The sequence below is a fragment of the Pimephales promelas genome, chromosome 17, assembly GCF_988280905.1.
Source record: "Pimephales promelas chromosome 17, fPimPro1.hap1.1, whole genome shotgun sequence".
Classification (NCBI taxonomy): Eukaryota; Metazoa; Chordata; class Actinopteri; order Cypriniformes; family Leuciscidae; genus Pimephales; species Pimephales promelas.
Window position 1 is genome coordinate 25,812,854 of NC_142785.1, and position 18,306 is coordinate 25,831,159.

At 36.7% G+C, this 18,306-nt stretch overlaps 3 protein-coding genes across 4 annotated transcripts in view; 2 read left to right on the forward strand and 1 right to left on the reverse strand.

The window, feature by feature from the left end:
* fasn (fatty acid synthase) overlaps positions 1–6,774 on the forward strand; it is a 25,794-nt gene extending 19,020 nt beyond the window's left edge. For both annotated transcript variants that reach the window (XM_039665124.2, XM_089122286.1), the window contains exons 34-42: positions 335–486; positions 575–666; positions 770–1,167; positions 1,257–1,445; positions 1,666–1,893; positions 2,610–2,821; positions 2,908–3,006; positions 3,134–3,385; positions 5,182–6,774. In XM_039665124.2, coding sequence (XP_039521058.2) covers positions 335–486; positions 575–666; positions 770–1,167; positions 1,257–1,445; positions 1,666–1,893; positions 2,610–2,821; positions 2,908–3,006; positions 3,134–3,385; positions 5,182–5,319 — 1,760 coding nt within the window. In that variant the 3' untranslated portion in view covers positions 5,320–6,774. The remainder of the gene's footprint in view (positions 1–334; positions 487–574; positions 667–769; positions 1,168–1,256; positions 1,446–1,665; positions 1,894–2,609; positions 2,822–2,907; positions 3,007–3,133; positions 3,386–5,181) is intronic.
* On the reverse strand, positions 5,249–9,066 carry cybc1 (cytochrome b-245 chaperone 1). Its single transcript, XM_039665127.2, has 7 exons — positions 8,913–9,066; positions 8,443–8,530; positions 8,305–8,346; positions 8,133–8,206; positions 7,944–8,040; positions 7,714–7,858; positions 5,249–7,559 (listed from the first exon to the last, which is right to left on the reverse strand). Exons 2-7 carry the CDS (start codon positions 8,528–8,530, stop codon positions 7,403–7,405), a joined length of 603 nt encoding a protein of 200 aa, XP_039521061.1. The 5' UTR covers positions 8,913–9,066; the 3' UTR covers positions 5,249–7,402.
* A 1,110-nt stretch (positions 9,067–10,176) lies between these two features.
* narf (nuclear prelamin A recognition factor) lies at positions 10,177–18,306 on the forward strand. Its single transcript, XM_089122287.1, has 12 exons — positions 10,177–10,431; positions 10,904–11,004; positions 11,120–11,185; positions 11,406–11,543; positions 11,629–11,761; positions 12,319–12,453; positions 14,562–14,680; positions 15,010–15,139; positions 15,567–15,639; positions 15,778–15,915; positions 16,050–16,207; positions 17,546–18,306. The coding sequence occupies exons 2-12, from the start codon at positions 10,915–10,917 to the stop codon at positions 17,794–17,796; spliced, it is 1,431 nt and encodes a 476-aa protein (XP_088978413.1). The 5' UTR covers positions 10,177–10,431; positions 10,904–10,914; the 3' UTR covers positions 17,797–18,306.

Sequence of the window (18,306 nt, forward strand, 5' to 3'; positions counted from 1 at the left end):
TAACAAAACTAGAACTATTCGAAGTCAGGTTTGTTAATTGAAATATAGGTTTGAAATATAAATTTAATAAAATATAAATATTAGATTAAACTTTCCTTTAACTAAAATTAAGTTAAAATGACTCCGTTACTAAAATGACTGTAAAAGCTAAATAGCTAAATAAAATGTAAAAAAATAGAAAAAATGACAAAAGCACAAACATTTTAAAGCAAATTATATTAAAGTAAAACTTAAAAAAATAGCTTTATTATAATATAAAATTCTATAAATATTGCTAAAATAACATTGATGTTGGTCAGGGCAGCTCTCTAAAGCATATTTGTTGTCTTGACAGGTTATCAAGCCAAACGTATTCGAGAGTGGCAGGCCATGGGCATCCAGGTCCTCGTGTCCACTAGTGATGTCAGCACCATGGGAGGAACGGAGCGTCTCATCACTGAGGCCTGCCGTTTGGGGCCAGTTGGTGGAATCTTCCACCTTGCCATGGTAGCGTTCAATCCTTACTTTAAGTTCACTTTCCTTTGTAGTCAAAGTAAGTACAACTGTAAAACTGAAATTTCTCTCCATATTGTAGGTCCTTCAAGATGGCATGCTGGAGAATCTGACCCCACAGCAGTTCATTGATGTCAATAGACCCAAATATGACGGAACCATCAATCTTGACAAGTAAGGAATGATTTGACACTGAGATGCAGACTAAATATCTTCTTCCTTCATCTGTTCATTTGTGGCTGTGATGAATTTGAATGCATTTCTCCTTTTTCCACAGCGTGACGAGGCAGAAGTGCCCACAGCTTCAGCAGTTTGTGGTGTTCTCCTCGGTCAGCTGTGGCCGTGGTAACGCTGGCCAGAGCAACTACGGCTTCGCCAACTCATCCATGGAGCGAGTGTGTGAGCAGCGCCGGCACGACAACCTGCCGGGCCTGGCCATACAGTGGGGCGCCATTGGAGATGTGGGGGTCGTCTTGGAGACTATGGGTGGCAATGATGCAGTGATTGGTGGCACGTTGCCCCAGCGCATGTCTTCCTGTTTGGAAGTGCTGGATAGGTTTCTGTGCCAGCAGAAGCCTGTAATGTCCAGCTTTGTGTTGGCAGAGAAAGTGGTGGTTGCTAAAGGAGAAGGAAGCGGACAGAGGGACCTGGTGGAGGCTGTGGCTCATATTCTGGGTAAAGGCACAGACCCGAAATGTTCAAAGCTTGATAAGTTGCACTTTTTTGTAATGCTTTCAAGTAACAGTTCAACCTATTCTGCTCAGGTGTGCGCGACGTGAACAGTTTGAACGCTGACGCCTCACTGGCTGATCTGGGTCTCGATTCGCTGATGGGTGTTGAGGTTAGGCAGACGCTAGAGAGGGACTATGACATCGCCATGGCAATGAGGGAAATCAGACAGCTAACCATTAACAAGCTGCGGGAGCTTTCCAGCCAATCAGGAGGGAAAGAGGGTGAGCATGTGATTTTGTGATCTTGAAAAGTGAACTACAGCCAAGAATGATACCCTTTCATTTCTGGATAACATGATTTGTTATCCACAGTATCTTAAATAAGCATTAAGAACGTTCTTAAAAGATTTAAAATAACTTCAGGAGATGAAATTTCATGTTTTGGAGGAAATGTTGCATTATTCGAAGCAAAATGCATCAATATAATAACTTTTCCTCCCAGAGTCCCGAGCTTCTCCTGCAAAGCGTTCTGCCGCTCAAGCTCTGCTGGAGTCAGATCTCAGCCGGATGCTGGTGAACCCTGATGGCCCCACGGTGGCCCCGCTGAACGAGGTCCAGAGTGCCGAGAGGCCTTTGTTCCTCGTCCACCCCATCGAGGGCTCCATTGCCGCCTTTCGCACTCTCACCGGAAAGCTTAGCGTGCCGTGCTATGGCCTGCAGTGCACTAAAGGTACAAACGCAATCTCAGTGATCACTTTTCAGGGTGAAAGGCAGTTTATTGACTTCAAGACATTTACCAAACGTCCGAATGCTGGAGTCTGGAGTGCTTTGTTCTTGCAAAATGGTCTATACCATATATGTACCATCATAGCAGATGTAAACAACACTGGTCCAGAAGCACTTCCTGTTTCAGTTTTTTAACACTACATAAAAGTTAAAATACAACCAACAGAACATATAAAACTGAATCAAGAAGTTAAACAAACATTTTTAGGATGTTTTCTTTACATGTGAAATAAAGAAAACCGTTACAAACTGAAACAGGAAGTGTTTCTGGACCAGTGTTTTGTTTACATCTGGCAAAATGGTCTATATAAATATTAGGGGAGACTGAAAACAAATAAAAAATTGCAGTTTAAACCAAAACTATCTGCCATCTTTTGGTATAAAAGATAAAACTAAAACAATATCGTCACATATTAAAATATTTACGTTGAGAAAAGCTAGTTGTTAACGTTGAATTTATTATTCCAGAGTGGTTAAGTAAATTGTAAACACTGATATAGTGTATATACATATACTTTGTGGTATATTTCTGATAAAAGACAAAAACTAATCAGTAATATTACTTAATAGGTTTTGTTTTTGCTGTGTTTTATTTAATTTGATCAGTAGTATTGAGTCCTGTAGTATTTTTTCAGTTATTTGTGTTTTGCCCATTTGTAGCCGCGCCTCTAGACAGTATCCCGAGTCTTGCTGCTTACTACGTGGAGTGCTTGAGGCAGGTGCAGCCTGAGGGGCCGTATCGCATCGCTGGCTACTCGTTCGGTGCGTGTGTGGCTTTTGAGATGTGCTCACAGCTGCAGGCAGCCAAATGCCCCGTGGAATACCTCTTCCTGTTTGACGGCTCACACTCTTACGTGGCAGCATATACACAGGTGCTATAAAAAAAAAACAAAAAACAAAAAAACAGAAGAAAATGGTGTGCCAGGCCACATGGTAATCTTCTTTTTCTCTGTAACAGAGTTACAGAGCCAAACTGACCCCTGGCAAAGAGTCTGAGGCAGAGACTGAGGCTCTATGTGCTTTTATCCAACAGTTCACTGGCATTGAGTATAACAAGGTACATTAACAACTGTTAATATGTGATTTATTCTTCAAAAGATTTTTGATTGATTTCTAAATTAATAAATCAGACAACACTTAACTCATCATAGTTCAGTTGCTAAATGTAATGGTTCTTCACACAGCTGTTGGAGACATTGTTACCTCTATCAGACCTGGAGGCTCGAGTGAACAAGGCTGTGGATCTGATCACATCCAGCCATAAGAATGTCAGCCGAGATATGCTCCATTTTGCTGCTTCTACATTTTACCACAAACTGAAGGCCGCCGACCGCTACGTTCCAACTTCCAAGTATCACGGCAATGTCACCCTGCTGAGAGCCAAGGCCAGCAGCGAGTACGGTGATGGTTTAGGATCTGACTACAAGCTGCATGAGGTAAATACAGTATATGGACCGCACATTTAGGGAATACTGAAAGCTTTTGTAGTAAAAATGAAGACTTCAAGTTTAGTGTTGTGCATCCCTGCAGTGTTAACCTTCAAATGGTCTTCGTTTCCTGTTTACACTTCTGGGCCCGTATCCCTAAAGATTCTGAGAATCCTCTCAGAGAGCTCCTAACTTAACCTAAAAATTCCTTGCCTGGAGTTTTAGATTAGAAGTGATTCCAGAGCATTTTCAATGAATTCTGAGCAAGGAATGGATGGAAAATCCTATCTTAGTGAGGAGGTGTGGTTGTTGACCCCGTTTGCTAGGTACAGTATGAGTCATCATTTCAAAAGCCGTGATTGGTTGATCCTACAAGTTTAATGAAAATGAACTTTTGGTGATAATGAGCAAAGGATGTACCCTCAAATTATACACTCTAGTCTTACGCAGACTGTAATTGTAAATAATATTTCACACTCAAGAAATCTGGAAAATGAATAGTAAGCTTTAGGGGTTATTATTGCCTAACATTAGAATCTAAAATATGTGAAAACTTAAGCTCATTACACCCTGTTCAAATAATTATTCGTGTCTTATTTGCTCATATTAATAGCTGGCATATTTTGTACTTTCACTCCCATATGGACCCCATTGAAAACAAGATGGCCTATCTCAAGGGGCTGTCCTTAATGAAGTAGAAATTGCAACGTTACAACTCAGTGTGGTCTTAACGAGGGTAACACGGCTCAGCTTTTATCAATGTCTGTGATTTCTGGCTGGTCTATTTATGAAGGCTTGTTAACAAATATCCTACAAACAGAGAAAATGGAGAAAAAAAAGAATAGCAAGCCAGTGTTTGCAGGACATCTCTCCTGCCTCCTCTGTTGGCCATTTTGTGCAGCTGCTTAGGGGAACTCCTAAGCCACTAAAAGTCCTCTTAGCAGATCTCGCCTTAAGAGCCCTTTTAAGCGCTAGGAATCTTGAGGAATAGCTTTTTTTATTAACTGGGATTTTCGTGTCGCTTTTAGAGGAAATTCTAAGAAAACGTCATGACTCTTTTTGATTCTAATCATGTCATCATGATTCGAATTTTCGTAGAATTTGGCCGCTAGGAGCCACTTTTTGCACAAAAATTCTTTAGGGATATGGACCCTGGGCTTTGGGGTCTATACGACCCCAACAATTGATTTGAGTAATTGTTCAAAAAATATACATCTTTAATCATACAAATAATATATCATTTTTTTTGTTTACTTTTCATCTATTCATTAATGCTGTGTTTTTGGAGATTAAAGTACTTTTGTATCCATATACCACACAATTCCTCAACTACACCATTAGCTAGCATATGATGTGTGTGTGTGTGTGTGTGTATATATATATATTTTTTTTTATTTATTTTTTTTGATACATTGCATTTATGCTCAAGTACTAGGCCTTCATTTGTGTAAAAATTTTCAGATTTATGCCGGATTTTTTTTTTTTTTTTTGGATGAAAATTATGAAAATATATTTCGTTTTTTTTTTTCACATTTCCCATTCATTTCAATGTGGGGTTTAATATTGTCATTTCATTTCAAAATTGATCGCGAAGACCAGAAGTTGAATTTTTTTACATACCTTCAGAACAACCGCATCAAGCCCAGTTTTTTTGTGTGTGCATAGATGGATAATGTATGAAAAGTCGCAAAATCTTATTCCACTGAGATGAAGGGAACCTTTTTTTTATTAAGTAAAAGTCAATTGAGGTCGTATAGACCCCTTAACCCGATTGAAGGCTACCAATTGGATTGTGTTGTCTCCAGGTGTGTGACGGGAAGGTGTCCGTTCATGTGATCGAGGGAGACCACCGGTCCTTTTTGGAGGGAGAGGGTGTGGAGTCCATGTCAGGCATCATCCACAGCTCACTGGCTGAGCCCAGAGTCAGCACCAGAGAGGGCTGAACCTTCCGGCAAATATCTTTTCCTTCTTTCGTTTCACCCTTACTCTGTTGCTTTCACCTGTCAAACCAAAACACTGTGTCTCGTATTAAAGCATGTATGTCTGTCATCTCTTCACACCTCTCTCACACACACAGCAGCCTTTTCTTTTCATCTTTCTCATTCACTTGATATCTTAGTTGCTTATCACTAGTTACATTTCACTAAAAATGTATAGTCCAAACAAAACTGGTGCACACTGTTTGCTTGCTTTATTGGTTAAGAATCAATCAGCTGTTAATTATCTTCTATAATTCATCAGACGTTACTGTGAAATATAACACGTCACTGTTTTCTAGCATGTGAGCCTGGTTAAGTGCCATCACTGACACTACGAGTCTGCTAAAGGTTCTGTCAAACCTGTGTATTCATGTTCATACATCTCTGCATATCCAACCTAATGATGCGGACTGCAAGTCAAGGCTGTATTCGAATCCACATATTAGCTAGCCGTTAGGAATCTAGTTACGCACATAGCTGAGATTGCTGTTTACCAATTTTGAGTGGTCACTCACTGATGCTTCAGCGGTACTAGTTGATGGTGTTTACTGTAGCATTGTTTTTCTTTTCTGAATGATATTTGCTGGTTCTCTTGTTATTGCTGGTATTGCAATAATTGTGTAATTGTTGTTTATTTAAAAGGGAAAATATGTATGAAAAGAACATTCCTGTATGAAAGTAACAATTAAGAGAGCTGGTTTATTGACTTCTTGTTAATGTTTACTTTGAAGTTAGGGGTTAATTTTGGAACATTTGTTACTTTAAAAAAATATATATTATCTCACTATTGCACTAGCTAAAAGCAAAATGATTTTATGACACTGATGTGGAATGCCTGGCAATCCAGAGTGAATCATCTCGGCTCATACTGAAATGTTGCTTCGCTGCTTAACTGTAGACCTGTAACTGGAGTATTAATCTTGTATTGACGTTTCTAATCCTCTTTTGAGGATAGCACCAACATTCCTTATTCCAGGTGTCTCTCAGATGTATACCTTCTCCCAAAAATGCTCTGTAATTAACTTCTGATGTTAGTTGTAGCAGATTCTTGTGGCTCGTTCCACATTAAACACAAGCAAAGCGTATGGTTTATCCTAAATCTTGCCCGAATGAAGTGTTATTTGGTGTAGGAGTGAATTTTGAGATGTATGAGTATGTTCTTGGCAGTGACATGTTTACTGACTTTCTCTTTCTTTCATGGCAGAGGAAAGTCTTCTTTTAGAAAGCAAATCACTATACATTTCTGAGACTTTAGAATTGCTCTAAAAGTCAGTGACGAACTGTGATTTCTTTCAATGTTAAGAGCAAAGCTGAAAGTGCTAGCGTTCATTTTTCTATTATTAATTTGTTTTTTCTTTTGGTGTAATTTTCCCTGTATTTATTGAACTAGTTCAAATAAAAAGCTATTACTAACATACACATCCAGTGCAATGGTTTGTTTTCTCATCAACCTATATTTGATATTGCTGTGTTGTTCATTTAAGGCTATGAATATTAAGGCTATAATATAATTAAGCTAAGAATTAAAAATCCAGTTCAAACCAATGTTATCAAACAATTTTTATTAAAAAGAAATCTGTAACAAAGTATACTCACGTTAACCTAATAAAAAAAAAGCAACAACAATGTAAAACATCCCCTTGGAATCACCTTTAAATTCAGGATTTAGAATGAAAAATGATATTAACATATTTACAATAGAAAAATTAAAATCAAAAACCTTAAAAAAAAGCAGTTAAATCCATTTTCACTCATTACAGTTTGCATCTCTGTAATCTGAATGTGCATGCATAGAATATTTGAACAGCGAATTCTTCATGCAGTTATTTCACAAACTGTCAAATTAGTTGCATGTAGCAAAGTATACAGAGAAATCTAGCATAAGTACTGAATATCATCTGGTAATGCCTCTAAAGATATGAGAAATGTAATGACAGATAATGCTTTGAGATTGTCACCAGGATGTTTGGAAGACTGGAACATTTGGTTGTTTTATTTAAGGCTTGATACAGTGTTTTCCACCATTTTCTAACTCTCACTGAGGCTTTTAAAGTTCATCTTCCTCTTTTGAATCACTGCTATCACCCAATCCCAAATCCTCAATGTCGTCATCATCATCAGGAGAATCGTCTTCTAGCAAACGCTGCTGTAACTCCTCAAGACCCAAAAAGCGCTTCAGAAGTGCAGCAAGTGCCTCCACATCACTGAACAAAAGCACACACACACAAAAAAAGTCACAATAATGTCACACTGAAAAAACCCAAATGGTGTAAAAACACATTTTTTTTATTATTATTAACGAATATTCTGATGTACATTTTGTTTTACATAACCATAGGACTGTAAAAGGACAAGTACCTGCGTGACCCCAGCGTGGCATTCTGTGTAAGCGGGTGAGAGAAGCCCGTTGCTAGACGCAGCACTAACAGGTAACCCTTGCCAAGATACCTCACTCTCTCCTCCTGAACACTCACGTCACGCAGGTGCCGCAGATCTAATACCACTGAGTTGGAGAGAAAAGGCATTTTCATCTTGTTATTTGGCCAGTCATTTAGCAAAACAATAATGACAGCTAACACAAAGCTCACCTCTTTCATGCCCTCTTCTCCACAGAGTCAGTATCATGGTGTAGATGCTAAACGTCTTTAGTTCTATCTCATTCTTAGATTTATCAAACACTGCTTCCTAAGGACAAAGCGCAACGGATCGTTAGTCAGGACAGCTGAATACATTGACTTAAAGATCATGGATGTAGTGTGTGTAAAACATTTCCCTACCTCCCATTCCTCCATATTCTGTAGGGCTACAAAAAAACAACCCGTCACATAGAACATCTTCCATAATATACTGTCTACAACAAAAGGAAATAGCAAAATGAGGAACACAGATCACAAAAGCCATTCTTTTGTTGTTTTATTCACTCCCAGGGTTTCAGGAACCATTTCTCACCAGCGCTGTAATAGGCTGCTGCTAGTCCAACTGAAGCAATTCCTGTAAAATGAGGAAGAAGGAAGACATTTAAAGATATGTTGTGTAATGCGTGTTAGACTACACACGTCTAGCTGCCAAGCTCCCCAGATCTCATACCAACAAGGAGGGACCATGATCTAATCCCAGGAGACCTCTTCAAATGGAGGAGATCAGATGTATGTTTTTCCACGACCATATACCCCATCTGTTAGAAGAAGAAAAAAACATGTTCAAATACATTTAAATTTTTTTGTGAACACATTAATGTCTAGTTGAGTACACGTAAAAGATTTTGTTGAATATTTACATTTATGTGTATAGCATCACTATAATCATGACGTGCCAATCTGACAACATGCCAGAATACTGCAGCTTTATACAAAGGAGAGCACAGTTTTAAAAGTCTAAATACTGCACAAAGTTGTTTGTATGAACCGTATATTGAATATAAGTATAATAAGCCAGATCAGTTTCATAATTTTTTTTTTTAAATAGCACAGGGACAACACCCTCATTAATGTGACCACACACATGCTTCCATTAACGTTAACTGCCATAATCGCATGTAAAAGTATCTGACACCTTACCTCAATAACTCGCTTTTTCCTTCCGGATTAATATATATATAATTTTTAAATATATCAAATTTTAATGTCGGACATTTGCAATAGAAAATGTCAGAAAACAAATTAAGGAAATAAAATGTGTAGCTCATGCCCATACACATAAACCCGCCTTCGGATGACGTTGATTTCCGCTAAGCACATAGCGTTATGATTGGATAACATGTATTAAAAGGACCCGCCCTCCGCTTTATGACGCTTCCTTCCAGTCATAGCTTGTTGTTAACAATCTGAAACATACCGGTATTATGTATGACAAGAGTAATGTGTGAAAAGAACAAGTTGAATTGAATAATGTTAATACTTGAATACTCTGTACTAACAGTTAATCCATTGTCGAAAATGGCATGATTCACGCATGCGTGTCGATCATAGACTGGTGTCGATCCACTCAAGGATCCACTGAACGAATCCTTCTCGCGAATCGGTTCGTTCAAACAGTTCGATTCTAGGAGCCGGTTAAAAAAACGAGGTTATTTGAGTAATGACGTAACACGTCATCACATGGCCTATGATGGTCCCTGATATAGATCAGTGTCCAGCGTGTCATGTTCTAAATCGTTCTAATAAAACCCAAATGTAAGTTGGTACATTTTATTTGTATTAATTTGTGTTAGGAAGGGATGTTTATTTATTTGTTACAACCATGATTAAGCAATTTAAAAAAAAAAAAAAAGGTAATTTATTGCATACATATATTTTTCCTTTACTTTAAATATTATAATAATTCTGAATCAGACATTATCGGTGAGTTTGTTGTCATTTTAAGCCAAAATGGAGGTCAACCTTGAAAAAATTGCAACAGAAGCAAACTCATCTGATTTTGTATCCTCAATATGGGAAAAAAGCCCCGAAGAATCCCATCAGGGGAAAGTTTAGAAAAGAACCCAAATATATCCCATTTCATTCGCCTATTCACAATTTTTCTCACGTGAAAAGGGTAAACATTTTAACCTTTAGATATCATCATGAAAATCACTGAGTTGATTACTTACTTCAAGTCAAGACAAACAAAAATCTGTATTACGAACAAAATTGAGAATTCGAAATGATACGACAACGTCTCTTTCCAACATACATCTGATTAATAATTATTCAGATGTATGTTGGAAAGAGACAGTTGTCTTGTCAGGAAGAGAAGATTCTTGGTTCAGTGAGTTGGTGACTCGGTTCAACTGATTCTTTGAAATGATCCGACTCAAATGAATGATTCATTCACGATTCAGACACTGCTAAGGACAATGGAGTCGGAAGCACCGATGCTAAGACAAGCCGAGATCCTTCTACAGCGAATGTGGATTAGTCAGAGTTGTGGAACTGATGACTGGATGAACATTAGTGTTAACTGACCGCAGTGCGCTGTTTGTGTTTTCAGATGGTCAGCTCGGGCTTTTATGTGTCATTAATAGAAGTTCCTGCTTTAGTTCCACTGCTGCGTCTCCTGCTTTCCCCCTGAACAATGAGGACTTCATGTGGTTTTTATGTGAGTCGGTTGTTCTTTTTTTTAAGTTTTTTTTATTTTTATTTTTTTTTTTTAGTTTATGATTTATTTTAGTACTCGTTCAACATTCGGCAACGTTAGATAACGGTGGGAGATTGCTGAGTAAATGTCACGGGTTATCTAAGGAAAGCGAAGTCCTCAGAGCTCTCTCTGTCATTTATTTATCACCCAATTACATGGTGAACGTGATCCAACTGCTTAACGTGTGATTATTTATAAATCCTCAAAACAGTAATTTGGTGAAACTGAAAAGAGCCCATCATGGGAACCTGAAATTATGGCATTTCCCTCAAATTGGCTTTTGTATGAATATTTCAGGTTAATAGCAGGCTTTATTGTGACTGTATCTTATTTCTAACCCCTTGTTTTTGTTAAGTATGTGTTTTTGGTGTCATATAATACCCAGAATGCTCTATAAATACAGAAAGCTTTCAATTTCAGTTTCTCATTTCAGAGGAGTAATTCATGGCACTAAATATTTCAAGAGCTCCTTATACAATGTCTGAAGTCAAAATTGGACGGAAAAAAGAAAAGTGTGAGAATTGCACAAAACAGGTAATGGATTGGTAATGTATTGATTTAATAAAATTATGTCTGAATGTCATGCTTTATTGTCACCAGTGTATTGCTTAAGCACTCATTAGTGTTTATTATCGATTCCACCTTTTAGTGCAACAAGAAAAAAAGTGATGAAAGTATAAACTCACTGCAAGAGAAAGATGTTGCAAGTGGAGAGGTAGGCCATTTCTCATTGCTCGTTTTATGTGTCTGAGTTGTAATCAGAAAAACTGAGGTTCACATCTGTTGTTTTGTTTGTGTTTGTTTTGGGGGAGGGTGAATGAACAAACACTCATTTTGTTCTGGACATGATGTGTGTTTGGGGAGGGTGAATGAACAAACACTCATTTTGTTCTGGACCTGTAGATGTGGATAATCTGAAACGCTGTTTTCCTCAGGTAAGAGAGGCTACCTCAGTTCAGCAGGTGTTGCTGAGCGCGTGCCTGTCCTGCGACGGCTGCGTATCGGAAGACGAAGGCAAGAGAATCTCTCAGCAGAATCTGGATGAGATCAACCATGTGCTTGCCATTAATAAGGTACTTTAAGCCTGACAAATTCAGACTTTAGAAAGATGATCTATGTGGATGTATCTTGCATTGTTATTTTTGTTTTCTTTGGCAGAAATGTGACACTTCGAAGCACAAAACTGTCGTGGTGTCCGTGTGTCCCCAGTCGCTGCCATTCTTTGCTGTTAAATTTCAATTGGACGTTCCAGCAGCTGCACAGAAACTCTGTGGTTTCCTGAAGAGTGTGGGTACGTCTGGACACCACATGTGCCTTAAAGTCACTTTGCCTACCTCTTTATTTTATTTTATTTTGCTTTTCATTAAAACAAGATGTTCACATAGCAAATATTTGCTACATGAAATCTGAAAGTAAATAACCATCCTAAATATTTGTGTATCAACAGTTATTTTAGTATTATTTATTTACTACTATAGTTTTTATTCGCTTTTATATTAGCTTTTTTTAGTATTCATTTAAAACAAAATTTGTCGTTTTTATTATTTAATAGTACTATTATTTTTATTTGAGTATTACGTTTAGTTCAGTTTTAGTTATTTCTTTCTTCCCTGTTAGTAATTTTAGTGCATGGCAACATTTTAATTTTTGTTTTGTTTAAGTTTTAATGTTGTCAATATTTGAATTTGATTTTATTTCAGCTTTATTTTTAATTAATAATTTTCGTTTTTGTTTTTAGTTTTAGCTAACAATAATAATCCTGTTACACATGGCATGAGTTATTTAATACTGAGTTTAACATGAGTTCTTTCATACTGTTTTAAAAGCCTTTTTCATCTGTCTCCTCAGGGGTTCATTTTGTCTTTGACAGTACAGTAGCCGCCAGTTTTAGCATTTTGGAAAGCCAGAAAGAATTTGTTCAGCGTTACCGCCGTAAACACCATGATGCCAATTCCATACCGATGTTCACTTCCTCATGTCCAGGTAAGACCATCTTGATAACCTCTTAAAGGCACAGTATGTAATTTTCGCCGCTAGAGGTCACATATTCAAAACAGTAACAAAGGCGTGACTTGATGGAATGTGGAATGATGGGAGTTGTCATCTTCACCTTCATTGCCGATGGAAATCAATCTGAAGGAACTCACAAATCATGTTCATGAATGAGGTATTGAAATTGATGTATGTTTTGACTCATGTTTATTGCTAAATTACCACTTATACATGTCACTTTATTTGTCAAATTAAATGGTGGGGTGACGCAGCACAGTTTTACATGTTCAAAACAATCATACTAAATAGTGTACTAAACATGTACTAAAGTACATTAGAATGTACCCGCAGCATTTGCAAAAAGGCTTGCTTACTATTTATGTATAACGCATGCTGTTTTTAATAATTACACTGCCATAGACTAAATGCAAACTATAACAAATAATTGTGGTCCATGACCGGCATGACGACTGTGCGACAGAGTGTTGTGCTAGACTACTACTACTTACATATTTTTTTCATGAGATTCACTGTGTTGCCATGGTTTCTATAACACTAAAAGCGAAAACCGAGGTTAATGCGGACATGGTGCCATTGACAGGCGACGCAATGAGGAGGGTCTTTACCCTGGTTAAAATTGTGAATTTCTCTGGCTTTAAACATTGTTGGAAACATTAGGGATAGTGTAAGTATAAAAGTGAGCAAAATATATTACACTGTGCTAGTGGTTTTGGATATTTTTATGCAAAAATCTTACATGCCTTTAAACTCAATTGCATCTCTTAAAACACATCGTAAGGCCCCGTTCCACCTGAAAGCACTTCTATACAGTATATAATACTTCCATAAGGTATAAAAATGACAACGTGCAAGTAGGTCCGCACAGAATGTCTGCTGGTATTCACCGCATTGTGTGTTCATTTATAAAATCTATTTTAGCTAATTCGATTATGCTCTTAGCTTACATTGCAAGAAAAGTCCACCTGGGTCTGCCGGTTTAAAACTATTGAAAAATATTTTGGATTGTTGTGCTATTATAAGAGAAGTGGTTGCCATCTTGCATCCATCCTGCAACACAAATAAGCACCTCTAGCCAGAGCCTTCAAGAAAAAGATCACATTTTCTGCTCTTAACTCTGAACCTCAAGCCTTTGTGTGTTTTGCAAACATTGTGTCTCTTAATGTAGATAAGAGCCAAATGATGTGCAGTGGTGTGTAAATGTGGGTTGTGTTTGAATGGGTGGGACTGTTAGATAGCCATAGCATTCTGAAGCTGTGAGATAGTAGTTCAAGACACATCACACACCCTTCCTGCACTTTTCACAACTTTAGTCCACAATCTCAGAGTGGCTGTTATTTAATTTTCATCATGGATGATTATTAACTCACTAAGCTGATGTTTAATTAATGTGACTTCCAGTACATTTAGTTCAATGACCCAGGGTTACTTGTCTTGCTCAAACTAGTAGTGGTGGGAATCAGCAGAGACCTGGCGTGCAGTATTTTTTTTTTTTTTTTTTTTTTTTTTGAAGAAGAAGAAATTAACACTTTTATTCAGCAAGAAAATATATCAAATGTAACCATAAAGACATTTATTATGTTTCAAAAGATTTCTGTTTGAAATAAATTCCGAACATCCTATTCATTAAAAAAAACGCTTTCAACACTGATAAAAAGAAATTTCATTACCACCAAATTGGCATATTAGAATGATTTCTGAAGGATCATGTGACACTGAAGACTGGAGTAATGATGCTAAAAATTCAGCTTGCCATCATAGGAATAAATTACATTTTTAAATATATTAAAACAGAAAACGGTTAATTTGAATTGTCAATATATAGTATAATGTATTATTGATTAAACCAATGCAGCCTTGGTGAGCACAGGAGAGTTATAAATCATTTTTATTTATTTTTTTTTATTTTGAGAATATCAAAATGAGAATATCAATACAGTATTATCAGGTCAAATATAGATTTCGCCACCTCTTAGAACATGTAGTCCTATACTACTGCTATGTACATTACAGTAGAATGCACTAGTTGCTGTGTTTAGTAAATATATGAATATTAAATTTGTGATTTTGCTTGTGCTCAGGGTGGATTCGCTATGCAGAGCATGTTCTTGGTAGCCTGGTCACGCCACACATCTGCAACTCCAGATCACCTCAACAGATCATGGGCTCTTTGGTCAAAGACTTTTTTGCCAGACAACAGGTGAGAGAAAACCTGGTAGTATCAGGTGATTTTCAAATTGTTATCGTCAGGGCTGGAGAAGTCATGTATATGAAATAATGCCAAAATAGGTATATTTTATATAAAGTTTTGATCTGATCTAAAAAAAAAACTATTTGTACACTAACCTAATGAGTGTGGTCCTATTCCAAAGTGCTACAGAATTCTCTTAGTAATTATTATCATTATTATTTAAAATGAACACACTGCCTATTGAAACTTTGTGCTTACTGAATCACCTGTACCACAAATGGTCCATTTCCTATTATAGTGACTGAATAAGACTGAAAATTTTGTGTTACGTCTTGTAGAAACTGACCCCGGATCAGGTTTTCCATGTGGTGGTGGCTCCCTGTTTTGATAAAAAGCTTGAAGCTGTGAGAGAAGAATTCTACAACAGCATCCTAGAGACCAGAGACGTCGACTGTGTGCTTACGTCAGGTACGACTGACCTTATTCCTCTGTTACTTTTCAGATTCATTTCTAAACAGGCAGCCGGTTAAGACCAAATAATTCACATTTATTTATCCTAATATATATATTTTATGTATGAAATACCATTCAGATGTTTGGGTTCGTACACATTTTTTTAATGTTTTAGAAAACGGTCTCTTGCAACAATGTAAAACAATGTGAAAGTCTTTACTGTCACTTGTGATTTTATTTAATATACTTGCTGATTAAAAGTATTTCGTACTGATCCCAAACTTTTTAATGGAATGTATATAATTCCCAGGTGCATCTTTCCTTCTTGGAAATTATACAGTAATAACTAATGCATGTTATTGTGTAGAAGCAGGTTTCATTGGAGGGTGTTTTTGTGATCTTTGTCCTTTTGAAACGACTTTAAATGACTGTCTTGGTTTAGGCGAGATTCTTCATTTGATGGAACAAAGCAAAGTTACTGTAGAGGAAGTGGACTCTGCTCCTTTGGATCATGTGTAAGTTAAATTAGCAACATTAAACAATGGCATAAGTCTTCACATTTGATTTAACCTATTAAAGCAAAAGCAATCATAGTCCAGGTAACTGTTGAAAAAAATAGTATATAATCCAAAAATGTTTTATTGTTTTTTTAGATTTGGAGAGACAAGTGACTCAGGTGTGACCAGGCATGAAGGTCATGGATCTGAAGGCTTCCTGGAGCATATTTTCAAACATGCAGCCAAAGAGCTGTTCGGCCTCGACGTCCAAGAGATTGTGTACAAGACACTCAGGTGAGAGATAGACCAGTCCATTTTTGATATGTGGTGGGTAATCTATATTTTATAATTATTTATAAATAATGCCAATCACCAACTGATAATCCTTACATTGCCATCTGTGTAAACACCTGCCTTATTCCTGATAGGAATCGAGACTTCCAGGAGGTGGCGCTGGAGCGTGATGGAGAGACTCTCCTGCAGTTTGCTGCAGTCTATGGCTTCCGGAACATTCAGACTTTAGTGCACAGAATGAGGAAAGGCAAAGTGCCCTACCAGCTAATAGAGGTGCTTTCCTGCCCTGGAGGTATTAAATATTTTTCAAAACAATCATATTACAAATATTACATTAATTTTATTTTGGTATTACCCAACATAATAGGTACTGTCACTAAAAATAAGCTTGAACACATGATAGATAGATAGATAGATAGATAGATAGATAGATAGATAGATAGATAGATAGATAGATAGATAGATAGATAGATAGATAGATAGATAGATAGATAGATAGATAGATAGATAGATAGATAGATAGATGAAAGTAAAAAAAATATGTATATGAATATCCATTTGAAATAGTCTACTTAATCTATGAATCAGTCTAATCCCATTACATTAAACATTAGACTTCAGGCAGTTCACTTAATCAGTGTTAGCCAATACTGACATATTTATTAAAATAAAAATACACTGTACTTTAAACCTGTACTGCCTGTTGATTCAAACTAAATAGCCTATTATAAAGAGAATTACTCAAACAAAAATTAGCCAAGATAAATAAGCACGTCAAAGTATTGTTGTCTGACATCCGCTTGTACACTTCGTGTGCCAAATCGGAAGAAAAGCTTGATTTTTACCATTAACTATACATTTTTTAAGGGATTACTGTTAGAATATTGCTTTAAGATCTGTTGTTGTCAAGTAAGTTTCATTCTAAATGTTTCCCCTTTAAATCGCCATTGTCTCTCATTATAACTAGTAAAAAACAAACCTAATTGTTATGCTTGACATGGTAGAAAACGTAACATTTTTGTGTAAGTCAAAATACTTGCTCTCTTTGCTCATCTTCCATATGGACATTTCTCTTGTGTGACACAGAGAAAATGCATTCAAAGTAAGAGATAAAATGAAATTGTTTTCTGCTCCTAATGTATACTTTTACAAATATTTATTTTTAAAATGTAACAATAATGTGACGGTAATTTGAACATAACCTAAGGAAGAAAAAAAATTCAGCAAAACATAATTGTACAAAAAAAAAGAATTTAAAAACAAATATTTCCGATGTTCACAAGCAGCAGCAAAACCTTTTAGTCGATTAGTCTCACATCTATATTACAGGTCTTTAAATCCTGGAAATATAATAAATGTCATTTTAAAATATAATTTGTTATTTTTCTTGTTGTTTTGTACTATTTTAGTGGCTAAATATTACTTTTTGTGAGCAACATTCCTCACAAGCCATCATGAAATATCAGATTCTAAATACATTTGTGATATTAACTAAAATTATATTACATTTATAACAACAATAATAGTTAAGACATTAAAACATATTAGTATTATTAATTTTTTTTACATTGATAAACATTTTATCTTTGAATGTAAAAGTACCGTTTCTCTCTTTCTCTTTGACTTACAGGCTGTTTAAGTGGGCGAGGACAAGCTGAGGGAGAGGGAGGTCGACCTGACCGACCTTTGGTCCAGCAAATGGAAGAGCATTACAGCAGCTTACCTGTCCGTCTGCCTGAAACAAATCCAGAGGTTCAGCGCCTCTACCAGGATTGGCTGGATGGCCACGACTCCCCATGTGCACAGCAATGCCTCCACACTCAGTACAAGAACCACGCACAGGCACCCTCTCAAATAGTAAATCCTGACATTCAATGGTGATTGGAAGTCATCATTGTGTTCCCACACACCTGGAACCAAGCTCTGCTTTAGATGCACCAATCAAGACTGACTGTTTGATGCTATCTTGGGCTCAGACAAACTGCACTGTTTCTGCAGTAAAAAAAAAAAAAAAAGAAAGAAAGTTGAACAAAGGACCAAACCGGCTTTTTGTTCTATGCAGTGAATCAGACTCTGCTTTACTAATGAGCATTTGCATTCGTTTACTTGTTTTCTAGAACATTTTCTCGCATTGCACCTAAATTATGGCATGCATGGTTGGGAAAACCAGCAGTCACGGATGTATAAAAGTGTTATTAAAAGGACAATAGCAATAACACAAGGCAAAAAAAACAGACTTTTATCAAAACAGATTACTGGACCCTGTTCATATGCACTGAAGACAGTACTGAAGGAGGTTTGTGTATGGCTATCACTGAGATCCAGCTTTAGAAATGGCAAACTAATACATATTGGTGCTATAAAGTAATTAAAGAAAAATAACCAGTTAAA

Coding starts and splice junctions, on each gene's coding strand:
- narf (XM_089122287.1), top strand. CDS start 10,915: ATGGCACTAAATATTTCAAGAGCTCCTTATACAATGTCTGAAGTCAAA. Junction 11,005..11,119: donor GTGAGAATTGCACAAAACAG/GTAATGGATTGG, acceptor TCCACCTTTTAG/TGCAACAAGAAAAAAAGTGA. Junction 12,454..14,561: donor GTTCACTTCCTCATGTCCAG/GTAAGACCATCT, acceptor GCTTGTGCTCAG/GGTGGATTCGCTATGCAGAG.
- cybc1 (XM_039665127.2), bottom strand. CDS start 8,530: ATGGGGTATATGGTCGTGGAAAAACATACATCTGATCTCCTCCATTTG. Junction 8,207..8,304: donor AGCAGCCTATTACAGCGCTG/GTGAGAAATGGT, acceptor CTTTTGTTGTAG/ACAGTATATTATGGAAGATG. Junction 7,560..7,713: donor GCCACGCTGGGGTCACGCAG/GTACTTGTCCTT, acceptor GCTTTTGTTCAG/TGATGTGGAGGCACTTGCTG.